Source organism: Pteropus medius, unplaced genomic scaffold (assembly GCF_902729225.1).
Source record: "Pteropus medius unplaced genomic scaffold, Ma_sr-lr_union100, whole genome shotgun sequence".
Taxonomy (NCBI): domain Eukaryota; kingdom Metazoa; phylum Chordata; class Mammalia; order Chiroptera; family Pteropodidae; genus Pteropus; species Pteropus medius.
The window spans coordinates 15,753,350-15,773,244 of NW_024349799.1; the positions used below are offsets into that span (position 1 = coordinate 15,753,350).

At 39.5% G+C, this 19,895-nt stretch overlaps 1 protein-coding gene across 5 annotated transcripts in view; it reads right to left on the bottom strand.

Annotated features, from left to right (window-relative positions):
* The window catches only part of SMG6 (SMG6 nonsense mediated mRNA decay factor), a 194,371-nt gene that overhangs the window by 82,534 nt on the left and 91,942 nt on the right, over nt 1-19,895 (bottom strand). For all 5 annotated transcript variants that reach the window (XM_039886322.1, XM_039886324.1, XM_039886323.1 and 2 more), the window contains one exon: nt 12,978-13,179. In XM_039886322.1, coding sequence (XP_039742256.1) covers nt 12,978-13,179 — 202 coding nt within the window. The remainder of the gene's footprint in view (nt 1-12,977; nt 13,180-19,895) is intronic.

Below are 19,895 nucleotides of genomic sequence, written 5' to 3' on the forward strand. Positions count from 1 at the left end.
TAGGTAAATGGAATTATGTTTGAAGGTTATTACATTTGTAAAGTGTGAAGAAGGAAATAGGAAGCATAAGATACAATACTGACCCTAAATAAATTCTGAAAAGTTAAGTACGTAAATTGTCAGCCCTAGAAAAACCACTAGAAAAAAAATTGTAAGAGTACAGTTAAGAAGACAAAAACAAAGATTTCTTTAGAAAAGGTTATACCTGAAACTTACTGGATTTTGTTAACCAATGTCACCATAATAAAAATTAATTAAAAAAAAAAAAAAGATAGAAAAGGAACTAATCATAAAGGAAAATTTTGAAAAACTGGATTTCTTCATATACTGTGAGAGAAAATATTCACAGGACATATACTTGACAAGGATTTGTGTCCAGAATATATAAAGAACTTTTACGACTTAGTAAGAAAACACCAATATCCAAATTTTTAAAAATAGGCAACAGATCTGGACACTTCCCAAATGTGACACATGAAATGATATATGAATTGCTAATAAAAACATGAAAGGATGCTCAACATTAATTAGGGAAATACAAATCAAAACTGAGATACCATTTCACGCTTACTAGAATGGCTAAAATTAGAAAGACTAGAAATACTAACTGTTGGTAAGGACATGAAATAACTGGAACTCTCATACTTTGCTAGTGGAAGTATAATATGGTGCAATCACTTTGGAAAATAGTTTGGTAGTTTCTTTATAGTTAGATATATATTCATCATATGACTGAGCAATTCCATTGACCCCACAGAAATGAAAACATATATCCACAAAAAGATTTGTACATTAATATACACAGCATCCTTATTCATAATAGCCAAAAAATAAAAACAACCAAATACCCATCCATCATTAAGTGAATAGATAAATAGACTGATATATATTCATGCATAAAGATGAGGACTACTACTCAACAATAAAAGGGAACGAACTACTGGAAAAACACAACATGGATGAATCTCATAGACATTATGCTGAGGGAGAGAACAAAGACATAAATGTACACACTGTATGATTCCATTTATATGAAATTCTAGGACAGGAAAAACTAATCTATAATGAAATCAATTAGATCAGTGGTTTCCTGGGACGGAGATGGGACTGGAGAGATTAACTGCAAAGGGGTACTCAGGAACATTTTGGGGAGATGGAAGTTTTCTATATCTTGACTGGAGTGGTCTTTACATAGGTATATACATAAATCGATACATTCAAATGTATGATTTCATTGTATGTACACTATATATTAATGAGTTGATTAATAGATATAAACTATAAACAAAGATTAATCTTTCAGATGTATAAAGTTATAAAGTAAAAATATATATTCTTTTACACATATGAGGGATTATATTAGTAAAGAAAATTTTAAAAGGTAGGACAGGAAGTACTGAGGCAGAAGTTTTTATATCAATAGTTAAGTCTTTTCTCTAAAAACTGTACCTCTTCTTCTTACCAATTTCAATTTTATTTTTCATTACGGCCCATATTTATTAAGTCTTGAGCCAAAGACTGTATGCATGTAGATAGGTAGGCACATTTACAGTGCTGACTTTCCAGTTTTTATGCATCAGTTATCCCCATTAGCCAACTCTAAGAGTCACTGTTCATCCATAAGAAATCCTGCCTGTAAAGCTTGGAGTACAGAGCATTATTCTGATCTTCTGGTCCTTAGAAGTTGGACTACCACTACTGTGCTTTTAGACAAACTTCCAAAATAATGTGGATATATTCAGGCCCTCTTAGAGCACTCTCATGGGTTTGCTAAAAATAAATCAAGTTCTCTCTCCAAAGACTCATATTCTAGAAACTCAGGTATCTAGACCCAGGATATTCCAAGATTTGAAGAACATCCAACCCAGAGAAAGAAGCAGGTAAATTCAGTCTGAGCATTTATTCACCTCATATGAACTTTTACTTCTATGTTCACCCTCAGGAACTATTATGGAAGATCAGATGATCTCCCTAAACCAGGTCAATAGCTCCCAAGCTCCTGGTGAGAAATCAACCTTCCAGTGAAAATAATTGTCAAAGCTGAGAGAGAACTGGAAGCACTAAGCAATATATTTGTTCAACCACTCTACTACTATATTTATATTCAACTAAGAGTGTGTGCTCTAGATATGGACTGCTCAGATTTGATTTCTTCATTCTTAGCTGTGTCATCCTAGGCAATTTGTTCCCTATAGTTCTAATTCCCATAGGGCTTTTGTAATATATAATGAGATACTGTAAAGCATTAAAACAGTGCCTACCAGATGATAAGCACTCACTGAAATCAGGTGTTTCACTCAGGATCCTCTCAGGAAAGGAGATCCAGACATGTAACTTTTCATACATATTTAGGAAAAATGTATTTATAGCATTCTGAAAGCTCAGAAAGCTGTTTGGCAACATGGAGGGAAAGTATATGAGCTCTCAGGTAATATGCTCTACATTCCAAAATTAAAGATAGAATTAGGACGGCTTATACCAGAAATCTTTATTACTTTGACTTGGGCCAAAATCTCTACCTAATGGCTGTAACCCTGGTAGCCACCAAATTCCTAAAAACAGTGGCTTTCAAAGTGTGGAACCCAGACCATTGGCATCACCTGGAAAGTTATTAGAAATTCAATTTTTTAGTATCTCTTCCTTCCGACTAATCAGAAACTCTTGGGGTGAGACCCAGCAATTGGTTGTTTAACAAGCCCTCCAGGTGATTTTGGTGAATGCTAAAGTGTGAAAATTACTATCCTAGAACAAAAAGAACACCTAGTCATTGATCTATCTATAGCGTGGGCATAAAGATAAGTGAGTTCAACAGGGCCCATTTGAGGAATTAGATTTAAAAATTAGGAGTAACTGATATAACCAGGGATTGGAGCAAACGTAAGTGGTAATTAGTAATTTTGTAAATTTATAAATAATTAGTAAAGAGGTGAGAGAGAGCACAAAAAAGGGGAGAGAGGGCAACAATGAGGTAGGCACAGAGAAATATACAATACAAATGGTCAGTGTCAAAGGCCATTGGTGAAAAGAATCATCGAAGTGGCCTATCAAGGTATTTATTGCACCTAAAGTGAGAAGAGGGAAAAAAAAAGTCTGTATTTATACTATTTTTTAAACTAGAGGCCTTTTCATAACGCTGTTATAATATTTACTAAGTTTATACCCACGTTAAGGGCTCTTTTGAATAAACAAGCAAAAGAGAAAAGAAGTAGATACAGTTCATAGTTCATTTCTAAATATCTGGATGGCAATAATTTTTCCTTAGATCTCTATAGACTGATAGGGAGGTATAAGAAGGAGAAACTACACGAAAGGGTGAAAACAAACCAAAGATCTTATCTAGCACAGTGTGACAAAGGAACATACATATTTTTATTGCCTTAAAGTAGAGTGCTACACAACCCCTTCCAAGTTTCCAAAAACTCTCATCTAGTTCGGTATAAAAATAAAACACCTCTTGTACAAAAGTAACCAAATAAAAGTCAAACGTTATTCACAAATAGCTTTCACAAATCATTAAGAAAAAAACAGAAGAGCATTCCAATGGTAAAATGGGCAAAGAACATAAGACAATGTATAAAAAATATAATTTATGTATACACACATACACACACACACACACACATGCACACACACTCATAACCAATAAACACAGTACTTTTTTTAAAAAAACAACCCTATTAGAAATTAGGCAGTAACTGATACAATCAGAGATTGGAGTAAGTGGAAGTAGTAATTAGTAATTTTGTAAATTTATAAACAATTAGTAAAAAGGTGATCAAAGAATGAAAATCAAAACAATGAGATGCCACTTTTGTCCATCTCTGGCAAAGTTACAAAAAATTAAATCATTCAGGATTGATGAGGATGCTAGAAAACACTCTCACATTCTACGGTTTAAATGGCTATACCCTTTTTTGGAGGGCTATTTGGCATTATCTATCAAAAGTTGTAAAAGTTGTAAAAATGTACATATCCTCTTTGACCTAGTAATTCCACTTTGAAAATTTACCTATGACTTAATAAAAGATTTACATAAATATTTCTATATAAGGTCCCCTAGATGGCATCATTTATAAAATTAAAAAATCAGCAACCTCCTAAAATGTCTAATGACTGAGGACTAAACAAATATTATGGTGTGCCCATATAAGTTGATATAATGCAGCCATTGAACCATGTTATAAGTGAACATGAACTCTATTTAGGGTATATTTATTGCTAAGTGAACAAAGTAAATTATAAAGCAGTATATACAGTTTGATTCTATTTCTGTTAAAAAGCAAAAAATTTCACATTTGTCCATCTGTCCATCCATCTATCCAATCAGTTTAGGATAAAGGAATCTTTATTTTCCTTATTGCTAACCTTAATTTCTCTGGTATTTCTAAAATGAACACTATTTTCTAATACAAAGAAAAATTTTTATAATAAAAAAATGTAAAAAAGCATAGATTTCTGAATTAAATAACTCTACTTCCAACATCCCAACTGAACTGACCAAACAGTATAGAGAGAGTATATCCCCCATGCCCCATGATCCCTTCTTGGTCTACTGTACTCACTGCTATGGCTGTGTTATCCAGAACAGTGCCTGATGCACAGTAGAGTCAATAGCTGCTAAATGGGAAAATGCCCTCCACCTGTCAGCAACCATAAAGATTTACTGCCAGATGGATAGAGGACAGCTAGAAGCAGGCCATTAAGAGCCAATTCATAGCTTCCCTTCTTAAGAAAGCAACTTTTTAAGAAGTTTCATTTTGTTTGATGTCAGTTTGTAAACATGGAATTGATTTTTGTATACTGACTTTTATATCCATCAACTTTATTAAATTCACTTATTAATTCTAATAATTTATCCTTATTTTCTTTTGGATTTATGAACATGTATAACATTATTTGCAAAAAGACAGCTTTATTTTTTCCTTTCCAATCATCTTTTTAAAACCTTATTTCTTTTTCTTGTCTTACTGTACTGGCTAGGACCTCCGACAAAAGTTGAATGGAACTGGTAATTAACCACCCATGTCTCATTCTATTTCTTGACCTGCTTGCTGATTATACAGTTGCTCATTTTATGATGAGTCTTTGTTATTTATATTTCATAATTAAAAAGGTTAAAAAAGAAAGAGAAAAAGAAAGCAGCAAGGGAAGAAAACAATAAAGAGCCTGGCAAAATTCTCCAGTTTGGAAGGGTGTACTAGTTTCCTATTGCTGCTATAACAAATCACAACAAATTTAACGGCTTAGAACAATACCATTTGTTATCTTATGGTTCTGGAGGTCAGAATTCCTAAAACCATCTTCAAGGCCAGCAACAAGCTATCCCCAAATCAACCAATCAATCAATCAATCACAATCTCAATCTCTCCCTCTCCTTCTCCCTCTCTCGCACTCTCTGTAACCTCTGGTTCTATCATCACATCTCTTATTTCTGACTCTGACACTTCTGCCTCCCTCCTAAGGACCCTTGTATTACATCAAGCCTACCCAGATAACCCAGGATCATCTTCCCATCTCAAGATCCTTAAGTTAATCACACCTGCAAAAGCCCTTTTTCCTTGTAACATATTTAACAGGTTTCAGGGATTACGTTGTGGGCCACCTTTGGTCTACCTACCACAAAGTCTGCTTACTATAAAGTGTGAGGACATGGGACAGATGCAGAACACTACTTGGAAGCTTTTTCACTGCTATAAAGCAGTACTACTTACAATCGGGAGTTCAGAGAGGCCCAAGAGAAGTGGCCAGAGGGTAGAATTTCTTCTTAATATGGTAGGCCACAGCTCCAGGAAGGAGGTCAGAGTGCCATATCGTTTATGTGAAACAAAGACTGGACATGGGAAACCAGCTTTGGTATAGTAGGTCCACTACATACAGAACAGAAAATGTAGAAAATAAATCCATTTATTGAGACTGCACACCACCTGGTCTCCTCTTCACCCTCTTCGGGGTAGTAACTTGATATTAAAAAAGTCTATCAACCATCTTTAGACTTGAGAAGATTCTCAATATCTGGAAACATAGAAGGCATCCAGTGAGAATCTACCTAACCTGTTTTGGAGCAAATATCAGACCTGAATAAATCTTTGTTTGAAGAAATAAAAATGACCAGAATCAGACTGCGGAAATCTAAGTTGCAACCTATGAAAAGAGTCTGCAACATAAAAATGGGATACCACAGTACACAGAGAGACCGAGAAACAAAGCCCATTTTGGGGGGGAAAAATTGTTAGATGAAGACATTATCTGTTTTATTCTTACAATTGAATTCTTAAAATCATAGAACCTGTTTAGTATGCTAAAAGACGAATGAGAAAACAAAGACATAAAAGGGACCTGGATAAAAGGCAGGCAAAAAATATAAAGGTTACAGGATAAGATAGAGAAACAACGTAAAGGAACAAATAACACAATAACAGACTTAAAAACTGAATTAGAAGCAGTAAAGAGTAGAATCAGCACTATAAAAAATCTGAATCAATTACAGATAGGAGAAACTTGAGAAGCTCTCTGAGAAATGGAGAGGCAAAGCAGTAAGCGATTAAAATGATATAAAAAGAGATGTAGAGGACAAAGAATGGAGATCCAATATACTAGAAGAACAGAAATTACTGAAGAGAAAAACAGAATACACAGAACATTAGCAATCAAGGACATAAGAGATGAAAACTTTTCTGGTCTAAAGATAGAATTGGATCTGCATATTTAAAAAGCTCATTAGGTACCATGAAAAATCACAGAACCCAACATTAAACAAATCTTCACACAATTTGAAATTCAAGATCAGAAAATTTTATGTTACCCATGCTGGACAAAAAAAAAAAAAAGTAAAATCGGACTTTTCTCTAATTTTTTCTAACCATTAAGGCAATGGAATAATATCTATAGTTTTAAGAGCTGAGGGGGTTGCTAACCTAAGTTAAGTTGCTATTCAAGAGCAAGGACAAAATAAGAACAATTTTGAGATACAAGTGTTCAAAATAAGAACAATTTTGAGATATAAGTGTTCAAAAACTAGTCATGAATGTCCTTAATATATTGTTTAACAAAAAGAGATATGGAAGAGAATGTATACCACACTATCATTTCGATCATATACTTGTATATGTGCATAAATACATTTCAATGGGCACAGAAATGGCCTAAGAAGACAAATATCAAATTAGCAGCAGTTATACCAAGGGGGGGTGGGTGGCTCTGGACTTTATACATTTTTCTCAATTGTTTGATTCTTTTGCATATGTGTATTACTATTGTATTTTACAAAAGTCATCTTAATTTTAAAAAAGCATCCATATTTTTGCTGAAAAAGATTCTGCAGTGTTACATTTGAATAACAGATGAGTCAAAATAACATAAAAATGGTAAAGCCATAGAACAAAAAGACTGTTGGTGAGCTATATTAAATGTTTTTAGAGCTCACCAACAGTCTAACACTTAATATAAATTAATTCTTAATAATTACAGTAAATTTAGAAACATAATGCAATTAAAAAAGAAAATGCATATGGTAAATAATCCTAATTTCCACATCTTAAATATGGGATAGTCAATAGTTCTTTTTTTTTTTTCATTCTTGATGCTGATACTTTGAAAATAGAAGATTGAATACGTTTTTCAAAAAATCAGTCAATGGTAGCACTTACAATAAATATTTTCCAGACCATCAAACAACAAAGACAACATTTCCCCCAAAACTGTATGTATAAAACAAGGGTATAAAAACCCCCCCACAAAACAATGCATATATTGTATGGTCCCAATTTTATGAAAGGAAAAGCATACAAACATACATATAAGCATGGTGGGAAAAAGATGGGAAGGACATATTAAACTATTAATATTGGTTAATTTTAGTTGGTAGCTTGTAGGTGATTTTTATTTTCTTGTGTTCTTCTACATTCTCTATTCAAAACATTTTTTGGTAATTATATGAACAACAAACAATATGCCAAAAATGTCATTTAACAAATAAACAAGCAGACAAGCCAGAAGTTCCTAAAGTTGAACAGTTTAAGCCTCATCTTTAACCTCAACTACGTATTTTATTAAATGGCAAAGTTTCTTGGGATCCAATATCCAGACAAAAAGCAAAGACGACTGTAAAAATGAATGAGATGTAATGTGAGACATAATGTGACCTCATAATGTGACTTATAATTTATTCCCTAATCAAGGCAAAGAGTGGCCCTGACATTAGCTTGTTGAGAAGTTCTTCACTAAGTTCTTAGACAATATATAGAGGAAGACAAAGAACATCACATAGATTAATCTACCTGAGGATGACAGAATGAGGACTGCTTATATCTATTTATGAAATAAATGTATCCATTAAATAACTAAAGCTTTAGCACCTAAGGAAAGACAGGGCCTGTCACTAAATAGATCCTTATTTAGTACCACCTATAGCTATATAGTCACATGTGTATATTTTGAAGATAATTACGCTTTTTTTTTTATATTAACTGAGGCACAACATGAACTCAGTATCTTTCTCCTAAAACAGTTTCCTTTTAATCATTTCTCCTGTCTACTTATAGCAGTGGTCCCCAACCTTTTTGGCACCAGAGACTGGTGCTCCTAAGGCAGTGATACTAGTGCTGGGGAGTGGCTGCAAATACAGAAGCTTTGCTCATTCACCCACCACTCGCCTCCTGCTGTGCGACCTGGTTCCTAATAGGCCACAGAGAAGTACTGTCCATGGCCTGGGGGGTTAGGGACCTCTGACCTATAGGGTTGTTGGGGTTTCAATGAGAAAATGCATGTAAAGAGCTTAGTATTCTGCCTAGAACATGATTAGTGATTGAAAGATAACTTTATTATTATTATTATGGTTTGATTACTTTTTCAATCACTTATGCACTATAACATGTCAGGAAGGACATAGTTTTGTTTTGCTTTCAGGATGGCTATTACTCCTTTTAAAACTTGTTATTATGGACAATTCACACATATACAAAACTAGAATACTATAATAAACTAAATATACCCATTATTCAGATTTACTAATAATGATCAATATTTAATCAATAATAATGATTGACATTTGATAATGATTAATATCTAGCCATTTTTTCATTTATATTCCTGTCTACTTCCCTCTCCAGATGATTTGAAGCAAATCCTAGACATCAAAGCATTCACCAGAACATGAGGTTTTGAAATCATACACACTACCTTACTAGTGATATGACCTTGGGTGTGCTACTTAACCTCTGGATTTAGGTGTCTAGCAGTCACTTGGTGAAACTAAGATCACTTTCTTTCCCCTGGTTGGCTCTAACTGGTTTCAACATCTGTGATGTTTCTCTCAAAATCAGTACTCCTTACCTTACTTCTGGATAATCCCAACAGCAACCTGTTTTCTCACCTCTTGTTCATCCTATACCTCGGTATTCTATTGGGGTTTATTTTAGGCATACTACTAATCCTACAAGATGTCTAGTGAATCAAAAATATCAAGGGCAAAGCAAATTTGGAAAAGACTGCAAAGGCTATTCTTCTCATAATGTATACTACATTAAAAACAAGCCCGAGAATTTTGACATGACAAGAAGTCCTGCAGTGATGAGTCCTGTTTAACACTGCTTTACCCTAACTTATATGATCATGAAACTCTTTCACCCAACGATTAAGAACCTACAAAACTAGAGTTCCATGGAACATGCTTGGGAAATACAGTGATATGATAATACCAGATCGGTGCTCCTTAAGCAACTGCTTCACTGGGATGCTAACAGCTCAACAAAATTTCAAGAGGTTCTCCTTAATTATAGGTTCAAATTATACTTACATTGTTTCTCACATGTTTGTATATGTCACAAACTGCCTCCCACAGTAGGAGGATCTTTGCTTTATATGTCTGCATCTCTCTTGCTGTGTGTACAAGACAGTATAATGTAGATATGCTCAGTAATTATCTGTTGAATGAGAATGAAGGCTGGATGAAACATATGATTAATCTTGACCAGCAATGAAATTGCTCAGGTTGCTGCTACTGTAAAGTCCTTGAGATATTTTACATTTCTTAGGAGTAAACATTAGAAACTGGAGAGAATGTCTATCTTTTTCAGATTTCTAAAAGGTTAAGAGTTCCTAAAGATTTCCTCTGACATATTCGCACTTATCTTCAAGGTCAGTCATGGAGAAATGAGTTTATCATCATTCCTCACTCTTCTCCTGAGCCCCAGTCATGTCTTTGAAAAAATGAAGGTACTAATACCTGCTTGGTAGGCTTATTGTGAGGACTTAATGAAATACCTAGTCCCGGGGCTGATTCATGCTAGATATTCAAGAGATGTTATTTTCCCCTGGAGAATAAAGCAGAGTAAAAGAAAAAGAAAGGCTGGTAGCATCTTATACAGGATAGCTAGGGAAGAACTCTCTAACAAGGTGAGAGACATTTAGAAGGGAGGGAGAGCTACACAGCTATCTGGGGACCGAGTGTTCCAAGTTAAGAGGAAAGCAAGTACAAAGATCCTTAGGCATGAGTGCTTGCCTTGTTTGAAGAACAGCAAGGATGCCATGTGACTAGAGCATACTGAGTACGAAAGAGCAGTAGGAGCTGAGGTCAGAGAGTTAAGAGGAAATGGCGTCAAGTAATTGAGGGCACTGTAGGCCATTGTTAAAACTTTGGCTTTTACTCTTAGTGAGAGGAACAGCCGTCGGAAGGTTTTGAACAGAGACATGCGTGACACGATCTTATTGATGTTTTAAAAAGATCATTCCAGTTGCTATGCTGAAAATAGACTGGGGAGTAAGAGGAGGGAGGAACTAGAGAAACCAGTTGAAAGTCATTTTGATGAATTACACTAGGGTGTAGTGGTAAGAAAGAACTGTATCTGCATTTATTTTGAAAATAAAGAAGACATGAACTGCTGATGGATTAGTTATGGAGGAGTGAGAAAAAGAGAGGAACCAAAAACAACCCCAAGAATTTTGACATGAGCAACCCAAAAGTCTAAGTTGTCATTTACCAAGATGGGAAGACTGAAGAAAGACCAGGTTTGGGGGACAGAAATTCAGGAGTTTGGATTTGGAGATGTTGTATTTGGCATACCTACGCCACAGTCCTTGAAGCAGAGATCTACCTTAGTCTCAATGAGCTGTAACTGCCCCAGGTAGCCTGTGAATCATTACCACAGGGTGAGGGCATGGACTGCTGGCTCTGTGTTCTTCTCTGGCCAGATCACATACTTATCATATACTGTATTCTATCATTTATATGTATCATATATATACTATCTCATATGCATGTGTCACACTGACACATATCTCCCAAAAGCACCCCCAGGAGTCAGGACCATCTTGTGATCACTTAAGAACGGTATTAGGATCCTCTGACTCAAGCCAAGGTTACCCGGTTTCTCTTCTAATTCTTATAACTGAACATCTACAAAGTAGAAACTTTGTGTTAGCTGTCCTCAGTCTCACATACCACAATTCCCCATTCTTATCTCCTAAAACTGAGCAAGATTTCATTCCAACATTGCATTGGAAAAGCATAAAATGAATATTCCTCTTGCTTTCACATTCCCAAGATCCATTAGCCATTAAATGCATCCAAAGAATACGGGTTTTTGATATGTCAATGTGTAGAATCTTTATGTATTTACAGAAATTTAACGAAAGGGAATATATACAAAAATTCTGCTATAAGGAATCACTTCATTGTTGACAGTGCAAAAATTGAACAATCCCTTGGTTCAATAAAGCAAAGACCTGGCATATAAAAGAATACTAAGTGATCATCAAAAATGACTCCATATAAGAATACATTAAAAAATACTGAGTAAAATAAGCTGATTATAAATAGTATGTATAATATGACCTCCAGTTTTGTTTTAAAAGTGTATACTAGAAGTTAAATATGATTATACATGATCAACAAAAATAACAGTAATGTTATCTCTGGGTAGAGGGACTGCAGCTAAATTTTCTTCTTTTTACTTGTCTACAAGAAAGCTAATACTCTTTTCTACTGAGAATGAGTTTTAAATTTTGTATATTCAATATAAAATCTCTCATATTTGCAGTTTATGTTTAAATTTTAATTTTTGCTATCTTACTTAAAAAAAAAGTCTACCTACATCTCTGTACATACTTCATCTAGGTCAAAAGGCTTCCTCCTAAGAAGACATTTTTAGATTCTTCCCCAAAGGCCTATCTCCCAGGGGACATGATGCAAACAACTCTGCAGAGAGCTCAATTATAAGGTTCCCCTGCTCAGCACAGGAGACTCTGCTCCCAGGGTCTGTGGGTGCTACTCTCCCAACCTAACAACCACTGCACAGAAATGTGAAGCAGAACAAAATGCCTTACTCTCTGCACCTGGCCGAAGACCCAACTGTTAAGCAGAGACTAAGAGTTCCATAGTCCCCACCAGGGCAACGGGCAATGGACTTTGTTTTCTATAAACAGAGAGACAAGAAAAAAGTTCAGGTTAAAACACAGTCCTCAGAGGAAGAAAAATAGAAACCAGGCAGCGGGGAATGCTTCATATTCTTAAAAGCTTTTTTTGTACGTTAACACATGGTGTCTGCTTCTCTCTAGTCACCTATTTATCACTCTCCTCCTTAGAGAAGGGAAAAAGCTCTGGCTGTTTTCCTAGTGCAGAGTTTTGTGGCTGGGGGGAAGGAGGAAAGGGGGGTGGAAGGAGGGTGCTTTAAGCATGATGCAAACCATTTGGAGTTGAGTGAGAGCACTGCCAACACAAGCTGGACTATTTAAACAAGTGAGGAAATGATCGTATATACAACATGCCAGCAAGCACACACACACACCAAAGGAAGTCGAGAGGGCTTTTTTTTCAGGACACAGAGCTAGATGTCAGCGGCTAAAAGGTCGATATTTTCCCTTAACACCCTTCTCAATGACTTAATCATGTTCCGTTTGCACAGAAAACTTCCCAAGAATAAAAAAGTCTGGAGAATTAAGAGGAAGGGTGAATGGGGAGTGATGTTTGGCCTGGGGCTGACCTTATCCGAGGTTTTCTCCACGTAGCAGGGGTCCTGAGGGGCAGCCAGCAAGGGGACAAAGCCCGAGAGAAGCCGATCCTCTTCCAGGATAAGAAGGGTGAGGTCATCGTCCGGGTCCTTGTACAGTGGCACCTCAGACTGATTCACCGCGGTCAATATGTTACAGAAATCAGCCAGCATCGACCACACATCCACAGCAATCCTGTGAGAAATAAGGTAAGAAAAAAAGAGCAGCTCTAAAGAGGGACCGGTGAAAGTATTCTATACACTTCTGAGCAGGGAGGTACTTGTGGCAAATGTTATCTATGATTAACATCTGCCAGGAAATCTTACCCAAAAAGCTAGGATATAAAATTGCACTCATGGCAGCAATCTGGTGAATGTGTGTCCATCTATGCAAAGTTGAAATTGATTAGGGGGAGTTTTTAATCCTAACCAGAGAGGGAAAAGAATTTAGAGAATCAGTTGCCTAATGCAGGTCCTGTCACCTTTCCAGACAGTGTGCCTGAGACACTCAAACACTCTAGACACCCAGTGCCTGAGGCAGCTCCTAGAATTCCCCTACTCCTGTCCAGCCAAGTATATGTCACACAGATAGCAAGAGGGCACCAATCTCCCCTCCTCTGGCACAGCCAGAGGGGCCAGACACACCACGGAAAGAGTCACGTGGTTTTTTCCCCCTTACAATGCTTCAGAAACCTCTTCCTATATATAAACAGGAAAACAAACAATCACGTACCCAACAAAAACCTCATTCCTGACCTGCCAAACTTCCTATGCATTTCAGCAGATGAGCCAGTATCAGTGCTGTCTTCGCCATCTTATTCCTTCTCCTTCCCCTCACTTGTGGAAGGTTAGATATACGGTAACCAACTGCTCTGGTTTGCCGGGGACTGTCCCAGTTTTAGTACTGAAAACCCCACGTTCCCAGAAATACCTTAGGCGTGGGCAAACTGGGATGGTTAGTCAACCTAATTGTGTATCACCAATTCCTGGTTCGATCTGAGAAGAAACCTTGAAAATGCAAAGTATGGTTATCCCCAGTTCAAACTCCAGGGCAGAATTATAAAAAGGTTCATTTTTCTGTCACCATCATTTGTCAAAACTCTGTGGTTCAGATCCCTGCTTTGATGGGTGCTAAGGATCCTTACAGCTTTCTTTTCCAGCCTAGGACATAGCTCAAATAGCCAAACTGTGGTCAGATCCAGGGCCTGACAAGTCTACAGACTTGGCTTTCTTTCCCAGAGGACCACCTAACCAGGGAGTCTGGAACAGGCAGTACCCTATGGATGCTAAGTTGTACTCCAAAAGGAGTGAGATCCATAAAAGAATTACAAAGAAAAGTTTTACCAGTATGTTTAAGATGTGGAGTGGCAAGAAGCAAAGAGAGCTGTAAGAATGAGCTACATCCTGGAATCTTCCCAGACGAGTTACTGCGCATGAGCCCAATCTGCTAGGGAGGGGCTTCGGATCTAAGCAATCTGTTTCTCCTGGAGACTAGAAACCTTTGGGAGATGGCAGAAAGGAGGGCATTCAAGGGACATGCCACTGAAGGTGATGCTGGAGGAGAAAGTGGAGTAGAGGTGTGAGAACTCCCTGACTGGCTCCAGGTGGAAGGAGCCTGCACTGGTTTATTTACTGTAATCACTGCACTAGAAAAAGGCAATGAAATGAAACATCTTGTTTTCAAGAGTGTCCTGGGAACCAGGCGGAACACAACTCCATTAATCACACAACAGCACATAATCAACACACGTGTACTGCAGAAGTAACTCGCTTCACAGGCTTTGCCCAGGGAAAAGAACATGCTTGGGAAGAATCACCGGAGGGATAAGAGTTTTTTAAAGCCTCTCTCTGCACAGACACCAACAACCAGACTCATTCACAAAGCTCCATCTTTTGGCTCAGCTGGTTTTGGCTGTCAGAAATGTTTAAATATGGAAAAAAATAAACAGTTGCAACACGTTTCTGTGCAGAGATCTGCCTGAGCCCCTTTGTGATGTAATGGGAAACGCGGCATTCAGGCTACCAGCTGTAGAATAAACAGAACTTCGAGGGTTAAAAGGAACTGAACTTTCCACGACCCCATCTGCAGAGAAGAAAATAATAAGAGGAATGATGCACTGCCCCACAGCTCTGATAGTTTATCCTCCGGTCCCGGCTGCAGAGACAAGCACCGGATGTGATAGGGCTGCTCAGGGCCGCCTCCGAGGTTAGTGCTGCCCATGGGAGACACACAGGGAGGCTCTTCCAACTCCCTGCTTCCTCCCCCAGTGCCCTGCTGGCCACTTGAGCCCACTGCCTGAGTCTGATCCCACAGCGCTGGTGAGCTCTGGCCAACAGGCACTGCTCGGCTACAGAGCAGCAATTTGGAAAATAAACAGGAAAGACGAGAGTGAGAAGGAAGAAGGTGAAAAGTCTTCCAGCTGAATTCTTGGCTTGGGGGGCCTTGGTTGGTGCTGTACAGGTCAAGGCTGCTTCAGGATGTAGTTGGGGGTGGGAGGTGTGGGCAGCAGCATCCCCAGCCAGGGAGAGGCAGCAGAAAATCACCCACAGTGGGAGGCCCCACATCCCTCTCTCATCCTCCCACCCCTACCATCTTGGATCCAAGATGAAGAAATATGTGGTACCATGTGGTTCTCATTACCATGCTCCCCTGTCCCCTAAGGCTCAGATAAACCAAAACTGACTCCTCCCAGAGACTGCTGACCACCACTAGGGACCCCAGCCCACATTTGCCTTTTGCCCATTACCACCCACCTTGTGCCAAAACATGAAGACTCACTGCAAAAATGAAGTGGATGAGAGTTCCTACACCAGTGCTGATTTGTAAGACAGCAGCTGGTGCCAAAAGACATAGAATGTGTCCTGAGTTCCCAACTCAGAAATATAAAGTGGCCCAAGCAAGGGCCAAGCTACACTAAGCAGAACCAAGGGAATATACAAAATGCTTCAATGATAGATCATTTCTGCCCTGATCCATTCAGACTGATTTTGTGTTTGAACTCTGATTCTGGGTAGTTGTTTTCTTCTGGTATCTCTGGATTGCCTAAGATCACTTCACATTTCATCATAAGTTATCTCCTCTCTCAGCACCATAGACAAGAATACAACTAAATTGGTACCCATGAGCCATATGGTGACTCTCCAGAGAGGTGGGGAAGAGAAGAGTGTTGGGAAACTAACACTAAAAGGAGAGGTACTTTGAAAAACTAGGTGAAATGCCTGAACTCAGAAGTTAAGATATTTGCAAAAGGATGAGGTCATTCCTGGAACCTGGGCAATATCACCTCAGCTTACCCCAATCAGGCCTCTGGGCTGAGAGGTCAGTTCCGTGGGTGAACACAGGGTTTCCTGAGTAGAAGGGAAAAAGCTTAGCTTTTTCCTGCTCTAGTTCCTGATCCCAGTTAGGAGTGCCTTCCAACCTTCACCCTAAAGCAGCCTTTGGATTCTAAGGATTCAAGGTTGGTCTGGGCTGAGGATCCCAAAGTCAAATTCTGGTGACTATGAGGAGCTTTAAATAGCTCTCAGTATTTTAGAAATGTCTGGGAAATGACTTCCCCAAAAGGTTTTTCAGACAATCTCAAACCACTTTTGGTTCTAAATGGACCGGACCCTCTAGAGTGCTAAGGGTTCAGGCAAGTCTCTTGGGCTTGTTCTGATCCCAATTCATATTTTGGGGAAGCTCCCAGAGCCCACAATATTAGGGTGCATTCTCCACCTAGTAGATACAAAGCAGCCAGAGAATATGAAACTGCCCCCATTGACTCCGTTTATGGCTCTCATAATGGTGGCAAGGGAGCCTCTCAGCAGCTGTGATGTGATTAGGGTGCAGGGATCAGCAGTTGCAGGGTGACCCAGTGGCCCAACCCCACAGAACACACCACACACCAGGAAAGCAGACCCCTGGCTGGAGTCTGAACACCAGATCCTAGCTTGGGACAGACCAGCAGTGGCTAGTTAGAGGTACGCACTCAGGACCAAGGCTCACTCACTTCCCTACAGACGTGCATTTACTTACTCCACCAGGAAAGGAAAAAAATAAGAGTTAATTTACTTTTTATTGCCTCAGAATTCCAAGGTTTAATGTAGCTGTCAGTTTGAGTGCAGTGCAGCTGCTGGCCGATACAATGCAGCCCAGGCCAGCCCAGGTGACTGGGGAAACACATTTCACAGAAATGAACCTACACACACTCTTGGCTGGTTGTTTGGGGGATATTGACTTGGGGAATCAGATTAACCCTTCAGACTGAGGTTAGTTCTGCAAACAGCATTAGAAAAGCAGCTTCAGCCCAATGACCTGAGAAGCTTGGTCTCAAGATAAACCAGTGGATTTCTGTGTTTCTACAATTTTGTAGTTTTCTCATATAAGATGTTACTCAACTACAACATGCTCTGAAAGATTAAGATGGGAGACATATGAGGCAAGTTATACCACAACAATCTATCTCCTTCCTAGAACTCAGGGAAAAAAAGGCAGATCTACCAGCTTTATAGGGAAGAGGTCAGGTAGGAACTTTTTTGCAAGCTTCACCCAGGGCAGGACCAAGGGAGGGAGACAGTTTAGAGAATGAAGTATTAAAGCCCAACCAAGGCTCAGGCCATCCTTCTGGCAAGTCTAAGGAAGACTGAGCCCTCACACACCCCTTCATATTTTTACTGGGGAATAGGCTGACTGGTGATTAATATCAAGTACAATGACCCCATGTTACAAGCCTGCAGGGGCCTGTGGAGGTGGCCATTTCCTGTGTAATACCAGCTTGTTTAAACACTAACATTCAAACTCCACAGCTGCAGAACAAACCCGGAAAGAGTTGAGTGAGAAGAAGCCCTGCATTGTGTTTCGGAGCTATGGAAGATCAGAGAAGTAGTGCAGATGGGAAACAAGTTGGGTCTTTTGGTTCCTGGGGTGAGGAGCTCTGGAAATATAGCCAAGATGGCATGGAAACTAGGCACAACAAAGCTGAAAAAAGAGAAAGCCCATAGACATAAAGGGAAAACACAAAAGGCCAGATCATGAGAAATGTTCTTAAGATAGGCAATATCCTTTTTTTAAAACTTGTTTGCCTATGGACCATTATACTCTAGCCCACAACTCTCCACATAGGGTTCAATGGCCAACATACAACCATTGTAGGCCTAGAAGACTTCCTGCCCAACTGAAGAAAATTGCAGGAGGTAAGCAGCTAATAGCAGAAATGGTCCTGAATCCAACACAGCAACTGGGGCCCTTAGGAGAGTATCCAACTGAAATTAATTCTGCCCAATAGGGCATTACAGTTCTGAAGCTCAGTCACCTCACACTACTCTAAGAACAAACTTTTCTATGTTCTAAGTAATGCCGCTGGAGCACCATGGCCAACAAGAAGTCCCGGTAACCTCATTCCGGGATTTCTCAAGTGCTTCGACTGTGCCTCCCTCAACCTCTATCCAGGTCAGTACCTGATTTGATTTCACTTCTCCCAAGCTACATTCACATGTATAGTCTCTGTCACATCACTATGGTGTGTTAAACCCATCAGCACTGTGTTTGGGAAACAGCAGCCCCCAGGGGACCTTGACATCTCCACGGCATGAGTAGAGCCCTCGGCGGCCTCCCTGGTGCGGATTCTCACGGTTCCTGCCTCTCTAAATTTTTAGTTGTAACCACTCCAACACGTCTTCTTAGTTTAGCACACACTGGACCCAAATAACCCCAGCCCAGAGCTGGAAAGTACTCTCCCTAGGGTCAGCTGCTGTACCCTGCTGGGGTCAGACTGGAGCCTTAGGCCAACACCCCTTCCTCTCACAAGGAGTCCTGTGGGAGGAGAGGGGACGGGACAGAAGCTCCTGCCGTGGGAGAGATCACGTGTGCCCCACACTCAGCACTTGGAGGAAGAGGAACCCCCTGGTGCCAGGCTGTAGTGCTGACGCCCTAACACGGAGCCAGGGAGACTGGGTGCGGAGCCAGGGTAGCAAAGGGGCTTCCCACAGTCACCACCACTTCCTTCAGGGAAGTGCTGATGGACTATTACTTAGTGACCTCCTAAAATGCCCTTTTGGGAAGACGTATTAAGCGTCCTTGAAGGGGTGCCGATTAGACTTGGGATCAGTTCTTATTTCCGAGCTGCCCTATGAGGGTGACTGAACTAGTTTTTTTAAACTCAAGAATTTCTATCTCATCTATAGGGTAGACATATGTATGCTCCCTGAGAAAATTAGTTTATTGCATACTCCCTATACATCCCTATGTCTCCCTATGTGACAGCACCTCAGAGGGCTCTCTACAAGCTTTTCCAACATGCTCTGTAGACTATACAAGACAAGCCCAAGCCATGGAAAAGCAGCAAGTCCAGGAATTTGTGTTTTTTTTTTTTTTAACAGTACTCCAATCCAACAGTGTGATAAATGCATCCGAGCTACAATTAGGAAGATATATAGCATCAGAATGCGAAGGTCTGGGCAGCCTGGTGAAACGCGGGCTCTCCAGAGCCCCAGCTATGTTTCCCATTATGTAACCCTGGTCATGGGCAGACAGCCAGACTCCAAATGAAAAAGAGACTCTGGCTTGGCACTGGTTCTATTTTCCTATCCTCATTCGGGGTCAGCGCAGTGTCATACAGCTGCAGAGAAAGCTCTGGGGATTAAACCTGGGAAAGCCTCCAAGACCAGGACCTGGGTTCAAGTACCAGCTGAAAGCAATAAACCAACTGCCACAGCTGGGCTAGGTTTGGATGTTCTCAAAGTCCCCTGACTCTTTCACTTACTGAGAACTAGTGATCAAGATGAGGAAAGATTTGGCTTCAGCAGAGACTATGAAATGAGGTAGGCTGTCCTACTGCCCTAGCCTTGCCAAAGGTCCTGGGATGCAAGGGGTCACTACGCTTAGGCTCTTGGAAGCCTATTGCTCTGTTTCCCTCCATCACCTGACATTCACGA